The sequence below is a fragment of the Pyxicephalus adspersus genome, chromosome 3 (genome assembly GCF_032062135.1).
Source record: "Pyxicephalus adspersus chromosome 3, UCB_Pads_2.0, whole genome shotgun sequence".
Taxonomy (NCBI): Eukaryota; Metazoa; Chordata; class Amphibia; order Anura; family Pyxicephalidae; genus Pyxicephalus; species Pyxicephalus adspersus.
In genome coordinates this window covers 32,884,220-32,905,437 of record NC_092860.1, presented here as the reverse complement: position 1 = coordinate 32,905,437, position 21,218 = coordinate 32,884,220, and the positions used below count along the sequence as shown (strand labels likewise).

The following is a 21,218-nucleotide window of genomic DNA, read 5'->3' as shown; positions in this document are numbered from 1 at the left end:
AACCTAAAGTGTCTAGGGTCTGTCACATGTGTGAAACATCTGCTGCTTCTGATCAGGAATTATGTGTGAGGTACATTTGCTGGCTTGACTTGGTCTGTCATATTAAAATGTTAATAAATCCTTGTTAGATAGCAAAACTTAGATTTGAAGTATATATACACACACGTGGTGACCCAGGAGCATATGTAAGGCTTTGCCAAGTAAAATAATAAAAAAAAACCTTCTATAGACCAGCTAAGTACAGACACGGTCAATGACATTTTTAAATATAATGCCATGGTCACAGCTGAAGTCTTCTGTGTACTAACATTCAGATGTGTGCCACAACAGTGTTTTAATCTGACACACTGTGAAGCTATTACATTTGGACAGACAGAAACTTGTATTTTCTCTTTACATCTTTTTCATTTCTGCCATTCAATAAGGTTTGATAAAATTATAACACGCATTAGTAATTTGCTGAAAGACTTTAATGAAAATATCTTTCAAGTAAACCACGGTGCAAAGAAACACGAACTTTAAACGCTTCCAGTCAGATCCATAAAATAAACACTATAAAATATCAGTGATATAAAAGTATAAAAAACAAATACAGTTTACAGCACATACAAAACCAACCCAAAAAAATCACAACATCTGCAAAACCTATCTTTACAAATCAGTCATAAAAACATTCATGACTATATACAACTAAAAGGTGCATTGGCATTAAGGCTTAGATTTTAGGCCCCCTTCTGTAATAAAACAGTAATTTGATTTACGCTGGATAACAGTGTAATTGCCATAAATTAAATAAGTTAGTTCACATTTTGTGTTTTACCCTTAAGGCATATATTAATCTAATGTGTTTTTAAAGCTTTCTTCAACAGGTCCACATCTTTCCTTTTATTTGTGCTGGCTCTTCGGCACTCATACACTTCCTGTTGCAGAGGAATATATCTCTCTATCAGTCCCAAGCCCTGTCCAGCAGGACTCATGAATAGTCTTGTCCAGGATGGCTTAAACTTTCCACTGAATCCTAAGAAGGCAATACTACCTGAAAAACAAAAAGCAAATGTAGTTGTTGGCCAACTTAAAGTGTAATTCAGAACTTTTTAAAGGTTATCTTTTTTTGCCATGTATCTCTCCAGAGAGAGGTTTATCCACACTTTTATATAGTCAGAAGTGGGGAGATGGGGGAAGTTTTACCGGGACAAAGAACGTAATAAAAATGGTATACACAAGAAAAAAGAAAAAAAAACTAAATACAACTTGAAGGGTCCATAAACCTAAAAGTAACACACCTTTGATGTAAAGTTGTTGACATTTGTGTTTGTAATGCATTTAAGTCCATATACAGTCCATTGTACAGCGCTGCATAATATGTTGGTGCTATATACATACTGTTTATTATTATTAAAAGACAAGTTTTGGTCTGTTTAAATTTCAGCATGTACATTTCAGCATGTACATGTAAAGAAAAAATATTTGAAGAGTAATTTATTAAGGAATTGACATATTTAATGAAGCTGTTCACAAAAAATCAAGCTTAGGAGCCCTTTCCCTAAAGATTACATTTTTCTATAGACAGGAGAAAACATCTCACCCCGATAAGCTCGCAGCCAGAAACAAGACTAACTATTAGCAGCTGGTTTTGCAGAAATAGTCAACTGCTTCAAGTTCAACATATTTCTGAAACAACATTCACTTTTCAGGCATTCCTTATGTGATATGATAATGGTCAGTAATACTTTTCTTGTGGCACATAGGAAAGAAAAGATTTAACATGCATCTTGTGTGGCACCCAAAACTAACAAAAAGTTTATGAAAGGCTGAGGGGTCCAACATAAAGTTCTAGCCTGGAACTAGAGCTAAAGGCCTGTCAATATATCTGGGATTTAGTAACTAGTAATGTTAGAACCTTCTGATGTCTGTTTTGATCTACATATTTTTAAATGTCCTGAGCATTGCCAAGGTAAACACAACTTACCTTTATTTTGAAGAAATGCTGGTTTGGCTGTTCCAAGAACATGTAATTGCTGTGCAAGGTTACCATAATCTGTAATGTATCCCCTTGAAGCCAAAACAACTATTGATCTATAAAATAAATTTAGAAAACAAAAACTGAAAATTTGTTTTTGTATATTGAATATATATACTAAAATTGAAGCAGACCAATACAAATGGGGAAAAAAAACATGTGATTAATATATGATTTTTGTTCTTGTAAAACCCTTTTCTACTGAGAGATGTGACAGGAAGTCATTCAACTTTGGGATTTATGGCTGCTTATGGAAGAGATGGGCCAGCAAAGAAATTGGAGACCAGACCAGGAAAACCCAAACCTCTCCTTTTACCAGCATGCCTCGATGTAGCAAAATGGTACCAAGGGCATAGTCATAAACACAATGGACTCCAAGAAAAGGTTTTTATGGGATGTCTGAAATCACAAAAATAACAGAACTGGGTCAAAGAAGCATCTTAAAGAGCTAACGGTAAGATCGTTCTAGGACACTAACAACAACTGAGGCAGACTGGTAGCAGAAAGGGTTATTTTGGGCTGGCCTACAATATTTTGTTATTTCCATGTAAGTGGCCATATGAATTATGGCAGTATGAAAGTGATTTCCTGTGTCCCTATATGGATGAGAAAGAAAATTATAGACAGGCATATTCATACACTGAGTGGAACCATGTGCCTGTAATCATCCTACATATTCAGGGTAAATGCAAACAGATCTTGTAGTATTTTCTGAAAACTGCAAATATTACAGAGAACTAAAAACATAGACATATCCAACCTCTCCTTTCTCGACATGACCACATCCCCAATAAACACTCCACATTCACACAGATGTCTGCACAGGATGTAATGGGGCAGCATGCAAAGGAGTTATCCAAATTGGAATATAGGAAGGTGTGCCGTTCTGCATGCATGGAAGGAAGCATTTATTCACCAAAAGTTGATTATTGATAAGTACCCTCCTGTATCTGAGTGTATCCATATTTGGAGGAGTGTTTGTCTGCTATTCTTGAATTACCTTCATGATAATTATAATACCTACCACAAATATAGGAAAAGACATCAAAGTTCTGGATAATATATGAGAAAATATCTGAGATCCATATCAATAATTTGAAAAGTAATCTTTTTGCTGCTATTCCATTTATCCTCAATTCATCCATTGGAAGAGGTTTTGCATGTCTGCATGTCCGCATACATCAGATCTCCATATTTTTCCAGAGGAAGCAGATTTATTCTGCGAAACGTGTAGAAAAGATTCGGCGCACCCTCAGGGGAAACCCCAATAGGAGGTTCTATGTTATACATTGATTTTATTTTTATGTTTGATTTTAAATCAAATTTGGTAAAGGATGGCCTAAAAAGTCCCATTGTTTGGTGGCGTTCCACAAAATTTCTTCTTACAGGGAACTAAAAAGACAGAACAATGCTGCCACCATCTCCAAATCTCCCCAATTGCTTAAATAGTGACCCCCTTTTCATGCACAGCCAAGCCAAGAATAAAGCATTATTCCAACTTGTTATGCAGTCTGCTTCAGGCAGAGCTCACAGAAATAGAGACACAGAGCTGTCATTGCAGACTTAAGGTGCAAGCTCTAGGACTATTGGGGATAAGATTGACAAAGGCCCGAAAAACACCTAAAAGCCAGTAGTTACAACACCTTATAAGGATCTTAACATTTTCTCGTAACAATGTATATTCATGTATATACCTTTTTTTTGGCGTGAGAAAAAAAACTACTGGAACAAATACTTAATCTTACAAGACGTCAGAAGTAACTATGGTAAGATTAATTCACCATAAATTACTTTCTAAACCTTTGTGTTTGAAAGAAAACAGATCTAATATGTTTGTGAAAAGTACCTTTGAGGAACTTTGCTTCCTAAAAAATGTTCCAGTCTCTCAAAATCGTCTTGTGGAAAGTACATGTCTTCTTTAACTGTTCCAGTGCAAGCATCGATGACCACAACTAATAAGCCAGTTTTCTGGAATGAATACTTGGTGCCATTAACCTAAAATCACAAAAAAAAAAACATGAGGAATTGCCAACTGCAACAGAGCACTGCCAATACCATATGAACCTTCACAAACTGGGTATGTAAAACTATGATGACATTGCTTATAAGAAGACTTCTTTTAACTGTCAGGGCAAGTGAGACAAGGAAATTAAGCACTGATGCTCATTTACATTTCCTTACTGTGGGTGGACTCTAGGAATACGTCACTGGGGAAAATGAGAGCCAGAAAGTTTAAGTCAATAAATAGCGGGTCTGCAAATATTTTACTAACCTAAACAACATTCTTTTTAGTGAAGTTTTAGGTTACTACATTTTCAGCATCTGGTCTCTAACACATTACATATGCTTAAAAATATTTACCAAAGGAGCTTATAACTCTAGTTTACTAATATATATATACACCATTGAATATTACAGCAATACAACCCCATCAGGAGGTCAACAAAATCACAAAAAAATTAATCTGTGCAGAAAAGTGAGACATACCTTTGCTATACAGCAGAGCTCCCAGCATGGATTCTATCTATCTGACTACACCAGCTGGTTCAATAGCAGCCCCCCCCCCCCCAGATGGTCACTCCAGTTTCTCCTGCTGACCCTTAATCATTGCAGGATACAATAGTAATGAAGGGATCATTAGGAGGAACAGCAGCCAAATAGGGGACATACTATTCTACACAGTCCTTATCAGTCTGTACTCATGCCAGGATTGTGTGCCAAACATATTTCTGCTTAAAGATTGCAGTAAATATTCCACTCAAAATGCATACAATTTTTTTGTAGTATCAAGAAAGGAAAATCACTTCTGTTTCTCAGGAACCCTTCTGAACAGAATTCTGAGTTCCATATTCTCCATGATGTTAAAGACATATCATTGGTGATTTCAACTTTCAATAAAGTGGGTGAAAGTACACAAACCGTTACATTTTTAGAAACTGTTCCATTATTTATGCCACCTAAAACTGAACAGTTTTTAGTGGCGCTGGTAATAAACTTGAGAAATTAAATAATTGAAAGATTTACATCAGGAAAACACAGAATATGAAAATAAACACATTTATAAAAAATATTAAAAAAAAAACTGCAACATCTACCAATTCATTTCTAAACTTTTTGTGCAGCTGTACTCTATAAACAGGCATTTCAAAGGAGTTATGTATAATAGTACATTTTGTATACTCAGAAGCATTGTTTTTTTTTTGTAACCTATACAGATTTGCAGATAATCAACTAGTGGGACATCTCAGTAGCTTGCTTACTTAATTTTTCACTGCTAACATATGTCGACATATCAGTCACACAGGAAGTACATTGTATTAAGTATATTTTCAGTAAACTGGCCAACTCATATTTCCTAAGAACAGCACTTAAAAGCAGTAAGCAGAGTGTCACGTGAAAATATGAGAAATATGGCGAAACTTGTGTGCACATAATTACACATTAAACATGGGAATAAGGCTTTGTAAACTTTGAGAACTAATACAATGTTTTTCAAGCTGATATTTTAATAAAATATTATTCTAATAATATTATTCTAATTAAAAAAGCAACATACATTCCCTTTCAGATTTTACCTGCAGAAAAGAAAAACGTTCAAAATATGCACCTGCAGCATTACCACCAGCAGCAGGTATTGTAATCTAAGTCTTTTTCTAGTTGAGACTTTTTATTTGTATTTGTTTTGGATAGGGTAGATTTAGTGTCCAGGTAAGTGTATTACGGTCTGTGTCCCCATTAGAGTGATTCACCCTCTCTGCATCCTATTGACCATAATCATCAATACAGAAACTTAACACCTAACAAGGTTTGTTACCATTCCTTTTTTTTTCTTTTTTAAATGGCATTAGATATACTGTACAATACAAATTGAGATCTGTACTTACTGTAATATATGATTCAACTGCCCCTTGCTGGATTTCTTCCTTACTAAGAGACTGAATTTCCACAGGGAGGTAGATATTATGAGGATCGCTGGTAAAAACCACCTAACAAAAATAACAATGTAAAAAATTAGCAATGTATTCCAAAAAAACACTTTTACTTGTGTTAAAAGTAATTTCAGAACATCTAAATCGCATTTTTTCATTCATTAAAAGGGTTAGCCACAATGATAGGTCCGCTTTAAATGTTCACTTATTTGCCATTCACTGCCATCAATACTATTTAACATATTTTACTTAAAATATATATATAATACTTGTATGTGATATTTTCCCCAGTGTCACGCTGCAAGTTGCGCTAGCCTTCAGATGAATTGTACATATTGTAATTCATTTACAAGTTCTCAATAAAAATTTACAAGAGACAATTCTTGGTAAACATGTGAAGGTCAAACTGTAAAGCTACAGCAAAAAGTTTAATGGGTTTAGAAATGTGTTATTGTTAAAATTTTATGAAGAGACTTTGTTTATGACGGTAAAATATTGGGGCCTTCTTAGTCACAGGTTACCTATGTAATATATTGAAGCTATGATGAATGGGAAGCATTCCTTAACCCCTCAATAGTTCATTAATTACATCCAATCTCTAGGACATAGAAATAAATATAAACTGCATTAACAGGTATCAAACATACAGTCTTCTATGTTAAGCTGAACAAATATTGCTTTGGCTATTGTTCTATGTACACTTCATACTGTAGAGGGCTGTAAAGAAAGCATCTGTGCTGACTACAGCAGCTAAATTCTGTTAAATTATACTGCAGTGAACAATCTGAAAAAACAAAAATGGATAATCTGCTTGGGTATCATGGGAAATACAGATGCAGTTTAAAGTGCACTTTTTGCCGTTTGATATTTTTCTGGCTTCTGTTTCAATCCACTCTGGAATCTCAGAACAGGGTTGTTCCAGGGAATTGTCAGCAGGTAGAATCATATTTCAACAGTGGAACCTCTTAAGTTTGGCCACAAAAATGCTGAAGGCCGTTTATAGCAGTCACCAAAGGGAGTGTGCATGCATACCATGAATCACTACCAATCAGTAAGATATATAGGACATATTTATAGGTGAGTAAAAAGTGCCAACAAGCAGCCTATTTAGCCAATCTGCAGAGACTGGATCTTACTGCATGCCATCAGTCCATATTGGTAAAATTGATGTATAATTATTTACCAGATTATTTCCTCAATGCATTTCGCACAAGAAATTGCTCTAGTCCTTAAAGGGTATACATATGGTTGACATCCAAAATGAAGGACTCATTTTGTGTACACATGATGGGTACATAATATGTAATGAGTACATACTATGTGCTGCTTTTTTTGCACTTTTCTGACTGATGAAACCTATAAAATTTGTTACAGAATATAAAGTTAATGCCATCTTTACCTGAGAAGCTCCACAGCTCGTACAAGTGGCAGTTGATTTAGCTGGCATGGGCTTGGTTGCAGTAGGTGCTTTGGCATATTTGGGATAGGCTTTGGTCATGCAGTTGCTATTTGCTTTGGATCGAAATGTGGCATTGATCATAACTCTTTCACATCCCTGAGTAGAGCAGTAGCTGTGACTTTCACGATTGTGCTTGGCTTGTAAAAAAATAAAAAGCAACCTACAAAAGAAAAAATGAAAAAAATATAAAAAATAAAATGTGGTCAACAAAATTACGACATTCTATTTTAAAGCTAAATCAAATAAATAATATTGGTTCAATGTGTTATGCCTATGCTTGCAAATACCCATGAATAGCAGTTATGTGTTTTTTAAAGCTAGATTTCTGGTCAGCTTGTACTGTACAAGGGGAGTCTTTTTCTAAGAAGTATTAAAACCAAACGGTAAACATCACACTACCAAGATAAACACAGCCAAATGAACTTAATGGGAAACACTCAATAATATTACAGCCTTATTGCAACACTTTTATAAAGAATACAAACTGAAAATGTTATTCAGTAGCAGGTAGAGCTAAAATAGAATTGAAATGCTCATTTCTATCTGTGGGAGCTGAATCACCCATTGCTTTCCCTTAGCTGTTATAGACTAGGACCAACATTTCCTCACCCTAATCTTCATTTGCTTATGTATCTTTCTCCGTCTCTACTGCAAAAGTCCTCCAAAAACAGTCCAAAACAGTCCAAAATCAGGTTCCTTAATAACTATCCCATTGGCTACATTTACTACACAGACCACATTTTTCCACACTGCTGTAGATTTTAGGTGCCAGTTGATATGTGTCGTAAATATCCCCTAGTAACCATTCCTATTTCACTCTGCAAAAGTCAGATAAGGGTGAAAAGGAATGGAGAATGGCGGCCATGTGTTGCTGTTCTTTTGGCAATTAGCTTTAGGAAACACAAAACCTTGACTATACCCAACAGTCCACATTGCTGGACTGAACATAAAAATGTGAGAGTTGTATGTACACATTGATATTTTTGAGGTAAGGTACATGCTTAAATAAATATTGTCATAAGAATTTGCTTTGAAAGCTGATATCATACGCAAATGTTTAATACATTAACTGTTTCCAACATTTCAGGGTACATCTACTCTACGAACATTACACATAGCTTGCTAATGCTAGTGTACATTTTTATTGTACAGTGTTTAATCCTTTTATTACCCGGTACTGTTGTCAAAGAAGTATTTTGCTTGCGTTCGTCTTTTCTCCAGTTCATCCATGGAATTTACAGGCTGGTATTCTTCAACAGGGAATGTCTGGCTTTTAACAATCTGTGACATGACCTGAAAGCTGGTGTCTGGTGGGTAACAAAGTCCGACTCTGATCCAGTCACCTCTGTAAGGGAAAAAAAGGTGAATTAATCACAACAATGAAGTTGGCACACATGTCCAGTGAAGGAACTGCTCTTGTAATATATGCATTGAATAGTGCTGGTATTGCAGTCAATCAATCCTTGTATATTTTATATTAGGCAAGGAGTTGGACACTATTATACAATAAACAATGAGCTGTCGAGTTGAGGGTGGCAGGAGGGACTTTTATTTACCAAGATGTTAGTAGTGTACAATACTTACACAATAGTGTAATATATTTTTACACTATTGAATACCAACTTACTTATCAAAGTTCACTAGATATAGGTGAATAGTTTGTGGAGCCTGTCCATTCCAGTGTATGGTGTAACCTTTCTGAAGCATCACTACTGGCTGATACTGCTGGTAAGGAGCCTTTTGATTAATTCCTCGGAGAGACATAGGTTTAGAGGGATACTCATCTCTTGCAATGGTTATTGTGAGATTTTGTGGATTTCGAGCTTGAACATATACCTAATGGAAAGCAAAAAAAGATACATTTTTAATAATAAAACGACTATTTATGGCTTTATTCCTTTTTGAGTAAACGTTTTATTTGCTTTTAGTAAAGATCTGTTTTAATTTAAACCTAATTATTTTATATATGTTATGCAACACGTGCAGAACTTCATCTAACAAGAATTATTTTATTTTTTTTGCACAAGCTCCCTCTTCTTATACCAAAACATACCAGATAGGTCAGAAAAACATTACACGTTACAAAATGTTTTAATCATAAGTTTAAGTTTTATCATTTTTTTGGCTCCAGTCCTGGATGAGTGGAAAATAAGTTAGCTGGAAAAATCATTTACAGCTGAGCTTTCAGTGTTAAAGGAACTAGATTGCAAAAGTTATTTAGTTACATGCACGGTCCATGCCCATGTCACCTATAATGGAGGTATGTACATGGTTTTGTGTAATTTCATCTACTGTAAAAAAGTATTACCCATATATGATATTTCAAATGCTGCATGGAGATAAAGAAGGTATTACAGTGATGTAATGTATTGGGAACAGGTTCCGGCCTCAAGACAAGTAGTTGTTGAGGGGCCATAGTTCCAAGCTACAAGCCTATCGCTTGTCGCAAAAATTGGCCACATCACACAGCCTTGCTTTTTGAATTTTAGTACTGTTTCTGGTGATGAATCAGCTAAAATGCAGTCACAGTACCCCTGAATCATAAGAAGAGACTGTAAAGGTGATGTCATATCACAATACAGAACGTTAGACTGCTTTAGAATGTTAAACAGATAGGAAGATGACATAAACATACACAAAACCCCACTAGTTTATCAAATGTCAGTGTGCTTCTAACTTTAAATTATTTGAAACTTAAAATAAACCCAAACCACAAAAGAAAAAAGAAAAAAAAAAATCAGACAAAAAACAGTTAACTCTCAATTACACATCTCTATGTAGCCATTGAAAGATAAGTGAATGCTTAGTCCAGTAATAATAGACACATGATCCATAGCTTCATGTAGTTTACATAGTCCATGTGAATCAGAGAAATTCTAAGAAATACTAATGATGCTGGAAAGTCAGCAGATGAAGATGAAGTTGAAAAAATAACTTTATTCACTAAATTGTGATATTAAATTAGTTCACGCCATATTACACATAGATTTTCCATATGTAAATAATAATATGCTGTGAATGTTTTTCCCCCACATCATATTAGATTTCATACTTAACCTATTTTTAATATTTGCTGCATATTTCTAAAATTCAAGTTAACTGTTTGTTTGCAATCTTAATATATAATGTACACTGAGCTGTACATGTGCAGCTCAATGTAGAATTCTGGAATACCTAGCTGCCAGAAACAAAGTCACGTCATTCTGGTTTGACAAATCAAGTGAGGAGAGGTGTGTACTTATTTTCTGCTTACTAATAAACAATGCTTCTTTTTGACCTACACATGAGGGCATCTTATGGTTGACTTCCTTCGTAAACTACTGGTATTTGGTTAAAAAAACTATAAGCAGAAAGAACCAAGCAGCATGTGAAGTCAGAACTCCTATTCTGCATATTTTAAATATTAGTACAAAGGGTTTAAAAACTACTGAATCAACCTAAAAGCCAGTCAAAAAGATTATTAAGAATGATTTTCTTTTTGCAGGTTTCCTATACGTGCAAGTTAAAAAAAAATTCTGACCTGTGCATATGTTCCACTACAGATAACCCCATTCCATTCAGTGATGTTGATACATTTAGGGTGCCTGATCAGGTAATTGTCCATTCGAGCCACAAAAGTATTATTATAGTTGGTAACAGACCCATCCACATCATGGAAAATAGAATTTTTATCTCCATCCAGATCACCAGTTTCAAACCATGGTCCAGACTGTCCAAAAAAAGCTCTCAATGAAACCTGAAAAAAATAATAATAAATGAATTATCTGCAGTAGGCATAGGTAGAAGACATCTTTAGTTAGTCATATTATTTATATTACATTGCATTAAGGAGATCTGCAACCATTCAAATCAGTTCACTTCGGTTTTCCTGATCAGAGGACATGCTATGGGGGTCATATTTTCCTTTTTAATAAGAAGCATAACTTTACCATACAAGTGTCTGCTTAAAAATGCTACCCATAACAACTTCAATTTCAATTGTCAAATTTAAATTACAATAAGCCGAGTAGAGAATACTCAGATACTATAGTTAACAACTCTTTTCCCTTTGCTAGTTTTTAGTAGCTTTCGGTGTTCTGTAAAAAAAAAAAGCAGATTTTTAATAAGGATCACCAAGAATTAACAAGTAAGGCAAAATAATAACAGAACAAAATATCAATTTCGCCTACTCAAAGCACTTGTAACAGATATATGGTTTTCATTTTAAGTGAAGACATGTGTTATTGCCCTCAGTGGAGTCAAATACGGGAAAAGCTTTAGAAATACAAAGGAAACATTGCAATAATCAAGGGACACATTGTCTGTTGCACTACAGAAAGTAAAATAAAAATCATGGACATTGTCCAATAGTGCAGAGACTTTTTCGGGTAGCAATTTAATTATGTCCAGCACAAGGTTTTTATTAATTCAGTAATGAACAATGTTACCTCATCACTACTATCAAATATAGCAAATATACAGATGCAGCTTGTTCTAGCCCACTCAGAAATTATTTAGTTTTTTTAAGACAAATAAATTACAGGCTGATCCAATGTGTTATTAAAAGAATATCTTGAAATTCCCAACCGGTCACAAATTAAAAATAATCTTTTTTCCAATATGCTGCAAAAGGTGGTTAGGGTTTTTCTGGTGGAGTATCATGGATTTGTGGGCATAGTAAAAAAGCCTTCACAAGGTATGGATTGTGTAAGAAGAGGTTAGATGTTCCAATAATTTAAAAAGACAGAAGTGTGCTGTAGGAGGTGGTGCTGTTCCAATTGAGGTCAGCTGCAAAATTGATACAAATGAAGAATGTTCCTGTTTTGTTTGTTCCCGACAAAAGAGGAAAGTTCCTTCTATGTGGGCAATTCCTGGGGCCGCAAAGGTTTTGTATTACTTTCCACCATTCACATCAATTGTGAAATCAAGCATGAACAACAAGGACAAGTAAGAAAATGTGATCTTATTTTTCACGTGGCTTGCATGCCTATAATACCACTCCTGTCTAATAGCCTGTTGTGATTCTAGTAATACAAAGTAGTTGCAGTTAGAAAACAAAAGTGCATTCATAACTCTATATAACTAAGTGAAATCAGATGACTAACTGTGCAACAGGTATCTCTTTGCTTGGCTAATCTTAGCAAGAGAGAAAAATCTTATATACTATAGATTTATTCAAAACCGGAGAGACATTCAAAGAGATTGCAAGAATAGTTAACTAGGAAGGTGCTGCTAAAGTTAGTTTTATTTTTGCAACTAAAAAATACCCAGTGCTTTTAGGTACCAGAATATCGTATGTGACAATTCTGCTACTTCTCATGTAACCAGCTTTGATGCTTGCCACTGGCTACACAGGGAACACCAGCACAGGGTTGTGGGGAGATGGTCCTTGGCTAATTTTTGCTCCAACTGCTGGGACAATGTTGTTAGTATACCAGTTTCTAACTTCTTTCAGGCAGTAAGGTGTAAAAATTTCCAGTTGATCAACTTTTATAAAATCGAATGGAAGAAGACCCAATACTCTTTCAGCATTTTCTATAATATTACACAATTAAAAATTAAATATGTAGGTTGAAAGGACATATTACTTTACTAGAACAGTCCATCAACTCTTCAGTAACAGACCCTACATTATGGGTCCTTAACCAATAAGCAATTACCAAAGTCTGAAATATCACAGTTGGATAAGCTGATCAGTAAATGGTCATTTTGCTTTTCAGTAGAAGCCAAGGTTTGCATATCTTGCTCGTAACACTGCTAGCATTCACTCTGGATAGGTTTCATTATAACTGGAAAGTTTAGCTACAATAACCCAAGGTCTGGAATGCACAGTTGACCTTTTAGGCATAAAAAGGAATGATTTTCCTTTCCATGGCTCCTACTTCTATTCTAAAATAAAGGACAAAGATCTTGTTTACCTTCATTTTTGGGAAGGCCATATTCTTTACAATAACTACTAGCTACAACTCTATACACCTTTTTCCACTCAGTTCAAAGATGGTTGTAAACTTCCCACATCAATAAAATCCTATTATTAGGCATGCTGCATAAGTATTGACTAGTAAACAAAAAATGTACTTACATTGGCTCCAAATTTAAGAAATGAAACATTATTTCTTGGGGTAAGCTGCCACGGATTTTTCATTAGGAAGCCAATAGCACTGGTAAATCTGTCAGGTGTTGGCACAAAGTTTTTGAATGTGCTCTTTGTAAGGCGGATTGGACCATCATAAATCTGAAATCCTCTGATTGGAAAAGTCCTGATGATTGAATGATTAAAAAAATGAAAGGGTTAAGTATTTAATAAATACTTTTAATTTATGTACAAGGCTGTGATACTTCCGGATAGCATTCCTATTTATGGACTATAGATTACAAGGAAACATAATCTCCCCAATGACCGTAATAAACTCTATGAACAGTTCTACAAAGGATGAAAGAAGTTCAGACATAGAAAGTCTCCAACAGAACAAAAGCCTAGAGGAAGTACCAATCAGCAGATACAGTAAAACAGAAAATGTTAACAAAGGACCAACATTCTAGCCTTAGATGTAGATTTGAATAATGCAGAAAATTACCCATACTATTTTAATTTTAAAAATAACCAAATTAAAAAGACCTTATCCAAAAAAAATTTAACACACATTCATTGTGTACATATCATCCATGTTTTTATCAACTAACATCCCTTAAGCTACGTACACACTTCCAATTATTATCGTTGGAAAACGAACGACGAACGTTCATGCACGATATATACGAACGATCGTATAGCACCGATCCTACACATAGAGTTAACGACACGATCGTTCGTAGATATTGTACACACAATAGATACGATCGTTTGAGCGATAGAGGAACTATGTGCAAGACAGGAAAGTGAACGGACTCACGCATGCTCTGAACATGGACGATCAACGAACGACCGTACACACGAACGATGTTCAACGATCGTCGTCCAATCCGATCCGTCGGTCCGGTCGTTCGTTACTTTCCTCGTTCGTCGGCGTCGTTGGTTACTTTTTTAAGAACGATTTTTTGCCCAATCGATCGTTCGTCGTTCGATTGGAACGATAAAAATTGGAAGTGTGTACGCACCTTTAAAAACCTTTTAAATACCATTTGCCTCAACATGGAATGCCATAAGACTATTACCACATATGTGATTTTTTATCCATTGAAAGTAAAGAAAACCTTTTATATCCTGAAAATAAGATCCACTGTTTGAAGATCTTTAATAAAAATTGCAACTCAAACAAGCATTTGTTACAAGGCCAGGAGTTTAACCTCTGATTAAAGATTGTATGGAACGTCATGGTCTGGTGCACACAGTATTAACATTTCCACAATTCTACTTAAAAATAGCAGTACGAAAGACTCAAAGTTAGGCTAAGTATGTACCTGTTTCGAGGAAGTGTGCGATTTTTATTATAGACGCCTCCAGTCCCCCAGTATTTGTTTTGGCCTCCTTGAAATCCATAATTTTTGCTTTCTCCAATAAACAGAGATTCGGAAACTTCCTGGCTGGATCCTTCATCTTTGGGAAAGCTTCCGTCACTGTGGAAAATAGAAGAATTACCATTTTTGTCTATAAGTCTGAGTTTGCCTGTCTGCTGCATGAATAAAACAGACAGTAACCATTAGCTCTGTAAAAAAAGACTACAAACACTGAATAAAAATTTCCAAGATACTGGGCCACCAAATATGCATATTAGAATATTTTCTGTATAGTTAATGTAGAAATATATATTTCAGATATACAGATATCAAAACACAATTTTCTTTAAATACTTATCAATGTGCCCCAAATTAAAACAAAATATGTATGTATATGCAAAAATGTCAATTCAGAGAATGTGTGCCTGCGTTTGATGTGGTATCTTCCTGCAAAGCTCAGACTGGAAGCTTTAGATAATCACCAGCACAATGCATGTCATTGTGTAATTTGTCACCATCATTTTAAGCCCTTATCGACCAACAGTCTAATGCTGGCAAGAGTACAATTCTAATCTTGAAATTGTATTTGCTTTTTACAGTCTGCAACTCTTCCTTCACCATACAGTTACACATTGGAATAAAGAAACAATTGCTATGGATACAAAATCTGACATTCTGTAATTTTTTGTGTCTGTGCCCACCTTCATGTGTCTACTTCATCATGCGTACTGACAACATTGTTTATTAGCAGTGAAGCTTTCCTACTGTATACTGGGATAAGAGTGTTTATTTTCCTTCTTTGGGCCTGAGCTTCAACACACTAGGTCTAGGAAGTCTTTTTAAAAAAATAAAGAATTATTAAACACTTAGAGATTTTCACACAAAGAACTCATGGCCTTCTCAAGCTTTAATGTGGTTAGGTATTATGAAAAAAAGCACTGAGTGGAGTTTTGCTTTTAAGCTAAATCTAATTATTTTTGTGTTATGCAGGCTTTAAGATAAAGTTATCAACATATTATACCACTTATAAACAAGCTGGATACAGAATCTATTATACAAAATTGCCAAAATAGCAACAATAAAAGACACTGACATAATTCTAGACTAGATATTTAATATTTTGAGATTTGTAAACTAAGAAATAGAGATAAACATAGACCAAGCCAAGTTTATATCAATTATAGTCAACTAACTTGTACTCTGAATATGCTACTTCATATCTGAATGGCTCTTTAGAACCCTTCTACTAATATTCCCAGAAAACCTATGATACATATGATTAAGTCACAAATTAAGCACTGACTCTTATTTCTAAGAAAAAGAATGAAACAACTGGCCCTACAATTCTTTGTGAAACTCATCATTAGTATGTCCTGGCCACATTGTTTATATAGTAAGGAACTCTCAGCAAGAGAGAATAGCCCTTTCATTCTGACATAAACCTTGCTAATACTAAAATGTTGGAGACCAACACATTCATGCTGGCAAACTTCCCAGACCATTGCTATATTAACTAACATAATCTGAGGACAAATACCTTCCGTATGTGTTTGTTATATTCTGAGTCATTCACGAATAACAGGGGAATCAGCTTCTGCTAACTTTGCCCTTGACTCATTTAACCTCTCAACATCACTTTATGAGTTTAGACCAAAAGACAGCCTCATACATTAGAACTCTCTGTTGAATAAGTAAAAACATATTTCTGATTGGTTACATCACTTTGCACTGCTGAAAAAAAAAGGCTACCTTTGTTTATTTCTTTTTATTTACCCTTGTAAGTTTCAGCATGAACAATACACCCCATTGTCTACAATAAGACTGTTAGAAAACACTGAGGTGTGCCAAGAACTATATGCTACAGTTCTAAAGATCTGCTATACTGAAATGAAACCGTTACTATACCAAAGACATCTTGTAAACCAGCTATTTTTAGGATTCCAAAGACAAAAATTTCAGCAAGACATGTAACCTGATCTCGGTATGTTCAGACTAGCAGTGGAAACAAGAACCGCTGTGCTGGTTCTCAAAGAACAAGTGATTGGCAGTGGGTGGTACTGAAAATTTATTCCCTATGGATGACCATGGGTAAGAGGCTACATGTAGCATCTCACTAAAATAAGTGGTCCAAGGGTGTGAGACTGTGGTAACCACATCACAACCTCACTTACAGGAGGTAAGGGCTTGTTTTCATGTTTTTTTACAGTTTTTTTATTTAAAAAAAAAAAAAATGTTAGCAGGGAAAAGTGAAAATGTAGATTTTGGTTATAATGCACTAACCTGGCAAACGTCAAGCCAATTCCATTGTCCGAAAACCTATAGAAGGAAGAAAGAAAAAAAAATATTTAGCTATGTTACAGTATTATGCTAATATTATATTACAGGGTGAAATCATGCATCATGTGTTAATATAAAATATAAATTATATATTTAACACATGCTGGGATTGCTTCATTGATCTGGTATAAGAGTCCACAGCGTAAAATTGGGCTCCCACAAAACCCGTGCAGCCAATAGATAGAAGGGTTTCTTAAGCTAATGTGAAAAGTTTGGTAACACATTAGCTACCATTCAGAAATAACCAATTAAATGGGACATATGAAGTTTCAGTCCAATTGGTTGCCCTGGGTTAAATCATTGTTCACATCATCATTAGATCACTTATTCACTGTAGTATCTAAATGCTTTCACACATATATATGTTTTATTATTCGATTTCATAAACTGTTTAGCAAGCTGGTGTTCCAAATATGCTTTTTCAGCAAAAATAATTGCTACATTTACACATTTATCTATGAGTGAATGGCTATATTAAACACATTATACCAACAAATAACATTTATCTAAACACAAGAATGAAATATATTTTAGCTCCACAGTCCTTAAAGGGGACCTAAACTAAAAAAAAAAAACAAAAGTAACCAGGAGGTAGTAAGAGCAAAAAAAAATAAATCGCTAGCTCCCGGAGACGCACAATGTAACAATGTTACATCAGTGGCCCTCCAATGGCTGAAGAAGTTCACTGTGTTTATAGAAATTCGCCATGGAACCGGTGGCGAAGATAGCGTCTTCTGAGTATGCAATGATGACAGGCCTTGGACCTGTCATTTCTGCAAGGCAGGTGCACACAGATAGGTATGTGCCATAATCAGCAAGTATGCTGTGCATATTCACTGTATTAAATTTATGAAGGAGCTGTATTATCACAATATGATACATTTACTGTTCTAAATATAAAGCAGCATCCCTTTTCCCTAAGATGGTATTTTGTAGTTCACACCTGATACCTTGTAGTTGAACCTGACACATCCGATATCACTGGGACTGGAGCTAGCTGATTTACGACAGAATCCACATTTGTTTTGTTGCATTTAACATATATAACAAATTCTTTCAATGTGAAGTTCAACACAAAAAAGGAAGCTAATAAAGATTTCTTTGTTAAGGTTTACATATACTTAGTTTGTTAATGTGCATGTTCAGAAGTTTATTCACACACAGCATCATGTTAAGTCTCACATACCCAGAGTTATGGATGATGATGTCGCCTCCTCTCACCCAGGCACCGTGATCATTGTTTTTGAAGGCAACAAGACTGTCAATTACAGCAGCAACCCTGGGTTTCAGTGGATCCGCATCAACATGTGGGCGAAACCTATAAAGAAGAATGAATTCAATTAAAAACTATAGGAAAACTTGAAGCATAAAATTACCCTCTATACATGACATATATACTAATGGCACTATACCAGCAATAAATACTATTTTATGGCAAAAGTCTAATCATCAAAATTCAAATCAACCCATTTTATTCAACCCATGTTTTACAACATGATAAACACGAATTCTTTGCTGCTTAGATAGGAGAATATTCCCCTGGCATAGTTCATGTGAATACTAGACAAGGGACTAAATATACAAACAGGAGGAGGAGTGTTAAAGTTTTCATTTTACAAATAACTTCATATTACAAATAACTTAATATTACCCTTAATTTACCAGAAGATGTTGAAGCAGAAACAAAACCTTCTATTACACATTGTATTAAGATGGATAATAAAATATAAACCAAGGCTCTATGGCCTAATGTATCAAAGCCCTCCAAGACAAAAGAATTTAAACTATCATAGGGAAAATGGTGTGATCCAGCAAACCTAGAATGGATGTCTTAAAAAGCATTTGCTAATAGCTGGTAAATGCTTTAAATCTTAGACCAGGTCCATTAAATGTTTGCTGAATCACCCAGGTTATCCCATGACAGTATATATTCTCCAGTCTTGGAGAGCTTTAATAAATCATGCCCAATATGTCCATTTTATATTGACACGTTGGCTGAGCAATGCCATGCATAAATTACCTTGCAGCCAAGCAATGAATTTGTGGGGATAATCTAAGAATGTCTGACAGTAGCACATTTAATAAAATCAAAGAAGGAAAATCAGGAAGTTTTACTTTTACAAACAAATCCTAAATGCTTCAACTCCCAAAACAGTTAAAGAATGTGAATGATAAAACACACAGACAGAATTGTATTTTCTTTGAAGTATACAGGAAAGATGTCAAACAAAATAAAGATCCTAACATTGGAGAATATCTTATTCTATTTTACACAACTAGCTACTCATTAATATTAACAGAAAGCGATGTAGCTGAATTCTAGATAGCTCCTATGGGTTGCAATTTACCTTTGCTGTTTGAGTTGCCTTAATAATCAAATCCACGTGTTTAAAGTAGAAGGCACATAAAACATTAATAACTGATAAATTGCTTTCTAACACTTGAAACTTTGCCTGGAAAAATAAGAAAATTGCGGATGCGGAAGACAATTCTTTATATAAAAACATGGGTATTAAAAGTTAGCAGATGTTCCACTTGAAAAGTAAAGGTCCTTGCTATAATTCGCTCCAGTTTTACCACACTGTTCATTCGAAGTCACAGAGAATGTTGTGTAGGTCTGATCTATCATATATTACAAGGTAGAGAAGAATGTGTTGTTGTTGACATGACCACCACCAAAAAGAAAGAAGTCTCATTCTAAATACTGAGCTGAGGAATTTCTGGTTTATTGTCAAGCAAGGACGTTAGATGTTGGCAATAAACTGATTGTACCAATATAAACATAAACTCGTTTCCTGTGTGCAAAATCAACTCTAAATTCAAATTTACCCCTACCTGTCTATTACTATGTATGTTCTAAAGTGAGCTAGCACAGGTTCACTTTCATAGCATCCCTATCAGCAACTTTAACTTTTCTTTCTTTTCTTAGTTGTCCAAAAAACTCTAGGTATTTGAAGGGAAAACCACAAAGCAGCAGTGCGGTCACAAAAGGTGGTGATTCACATGCATATTACTATACAGTGTTCTCCTAGCCCCTTTTAGCTGGGCACACCACCCGGCACTTTTCAGTAACTACCTGGCTGTTTTTGGTTGGTTACTGAAGAGATGGGTCACAATACAGGGGCTGCCACTCGCCTACAATTTCCTCCCACCCAGCTTTCAAAAATTACTGGGTTAAAAACTGCTATATTTAACTGGTGTTAGTATCCAAATGGATTCAAGAGGAGGTGAAAGGAAGGTAAACACATGCTGCTGACGCGGATGCCACTAAAGTGTTTGTCCAGCATAAGCAAAGCACAAATTCAACTTAAAGAGAATCTGTGAAGAAGCAAAATACCTGTATGTAAAAGTAAGTATTATGACTTCCAGGTGGTATACTGTTTTTGGGTAATGTCACTTAGTGATGATGAATAATTACTTTACCGAAACCAGTAGTGAATCAGAGAACAACCTAATACTCCCTTTCCCTTTAGTGGTCATATCATTCGCTTTGATGAGGTTACTCCTTTCCACAGGCTAATATAGATATCAAAAGCACTGTGGAGCCATACAAGTAATGACAAATGAGAATCAACATACAGTAAAGTACACATTTTAGTAAAATTGTGTTTAGAAGAAGGAACTATGAGATCTGGTCTGGCAGCCAACTATTTTTTTAAAAGCTGCAAGACCATAGCGTAAGCGCTTTAAAGTCACAACTGGTTTCCTCAGAGTGTCAGATTGTTACATGAACAGTAATTGGTATATTACCTTACATGTTACCGAAATGTGGAAGTTAAAGTTTGTTCTCTTAGAACATTACACAATGTCAGCAAAAAATTACATTTTAAAACCACAAATTACATACCGAATGGAATTGCTTGCCTGTAAAAAAAAAAAAAAAAAATAAAGTTTACCTTGCATTGTTGTCCAGGCATAGATATTCTCTAGGGTCTTCAGCACTTGCATGTGTGGTCTTCACACCTTTGTCAATAAACAGACCAGCCTGCAAAGGCAATGACATCTATTTATAGTGATGCAGGTTTATTTATATTTTGCCTGCACATAACATTTGTTG

General features: G+C 35.1%; 1 protein-coding gene across 1 annotated transcript in view; it reads right to left on the bottom strand.

Moving 5' to 3' along the window:
• Positions 1 to 452: 452 nt before the first annotated feature.
• The window catches only part of CEMIP2 (cell migration inducing hyaluronidase 2), a 57,263-nt gene continuing 36,497 nt past the window's right edge, over positions 453 to 21,218 (bottom strand). The window contains exons 12-24 of the mRNA XM_072404161.1: positions 21,058 to 21,146; positions 18,348 to 18,479; positions 17,105 to 17,140; positions 14,789 to 14,944; positions 13,470 to 13,647; positions 10,929 to 11,144; positions 9,036 to 9,244; positions 8,580 to 8,753; positions 7,349 to 7,568; positions 5,905 to 6,006; positions 3,867 to 4,015; positions 1,970 to 2,076; positions 453 to 1,036 (exon numbers count right to left, since the gene is read on the bottom strand). Coding sequence (XP_072260262.1) covers positions 840 to 1,036; positions 1,970 to 2,076; positions 3,867 to 4,015; positions 5,905 to 6,006; positions 7,349 to 7,568; positions 8,580 to 8,753; positions 9,036 to 9,244; positions 10,929 to 11,144; positions 13,470 to 13,647; positions 14,789 to 14,944; positions 17,105 to 17,140; positions 18,348 to 18,479; positions 21,058 to 21,146 — 1,965 coding nt within the window. The 3' untranslated portion in view covers positions 453 to 839. The remainder of the gene's footprint in view (positions 1,037 to 1,969; positions 2,077 to 3,866; positions 4,016 to 5,904; positions 6,007 to 7,348; positions 7,569 to 8,579; positions 8,754 to 9,035; positions 9,245 to 10,928; positions 11,145 to 13,469; positions 13,648 to 14,788; positions 14,945 to 17,104; positions 17,141 to 18,347; positions 18,480 to 21,057; positions 21,147 to 21,218) is intronic.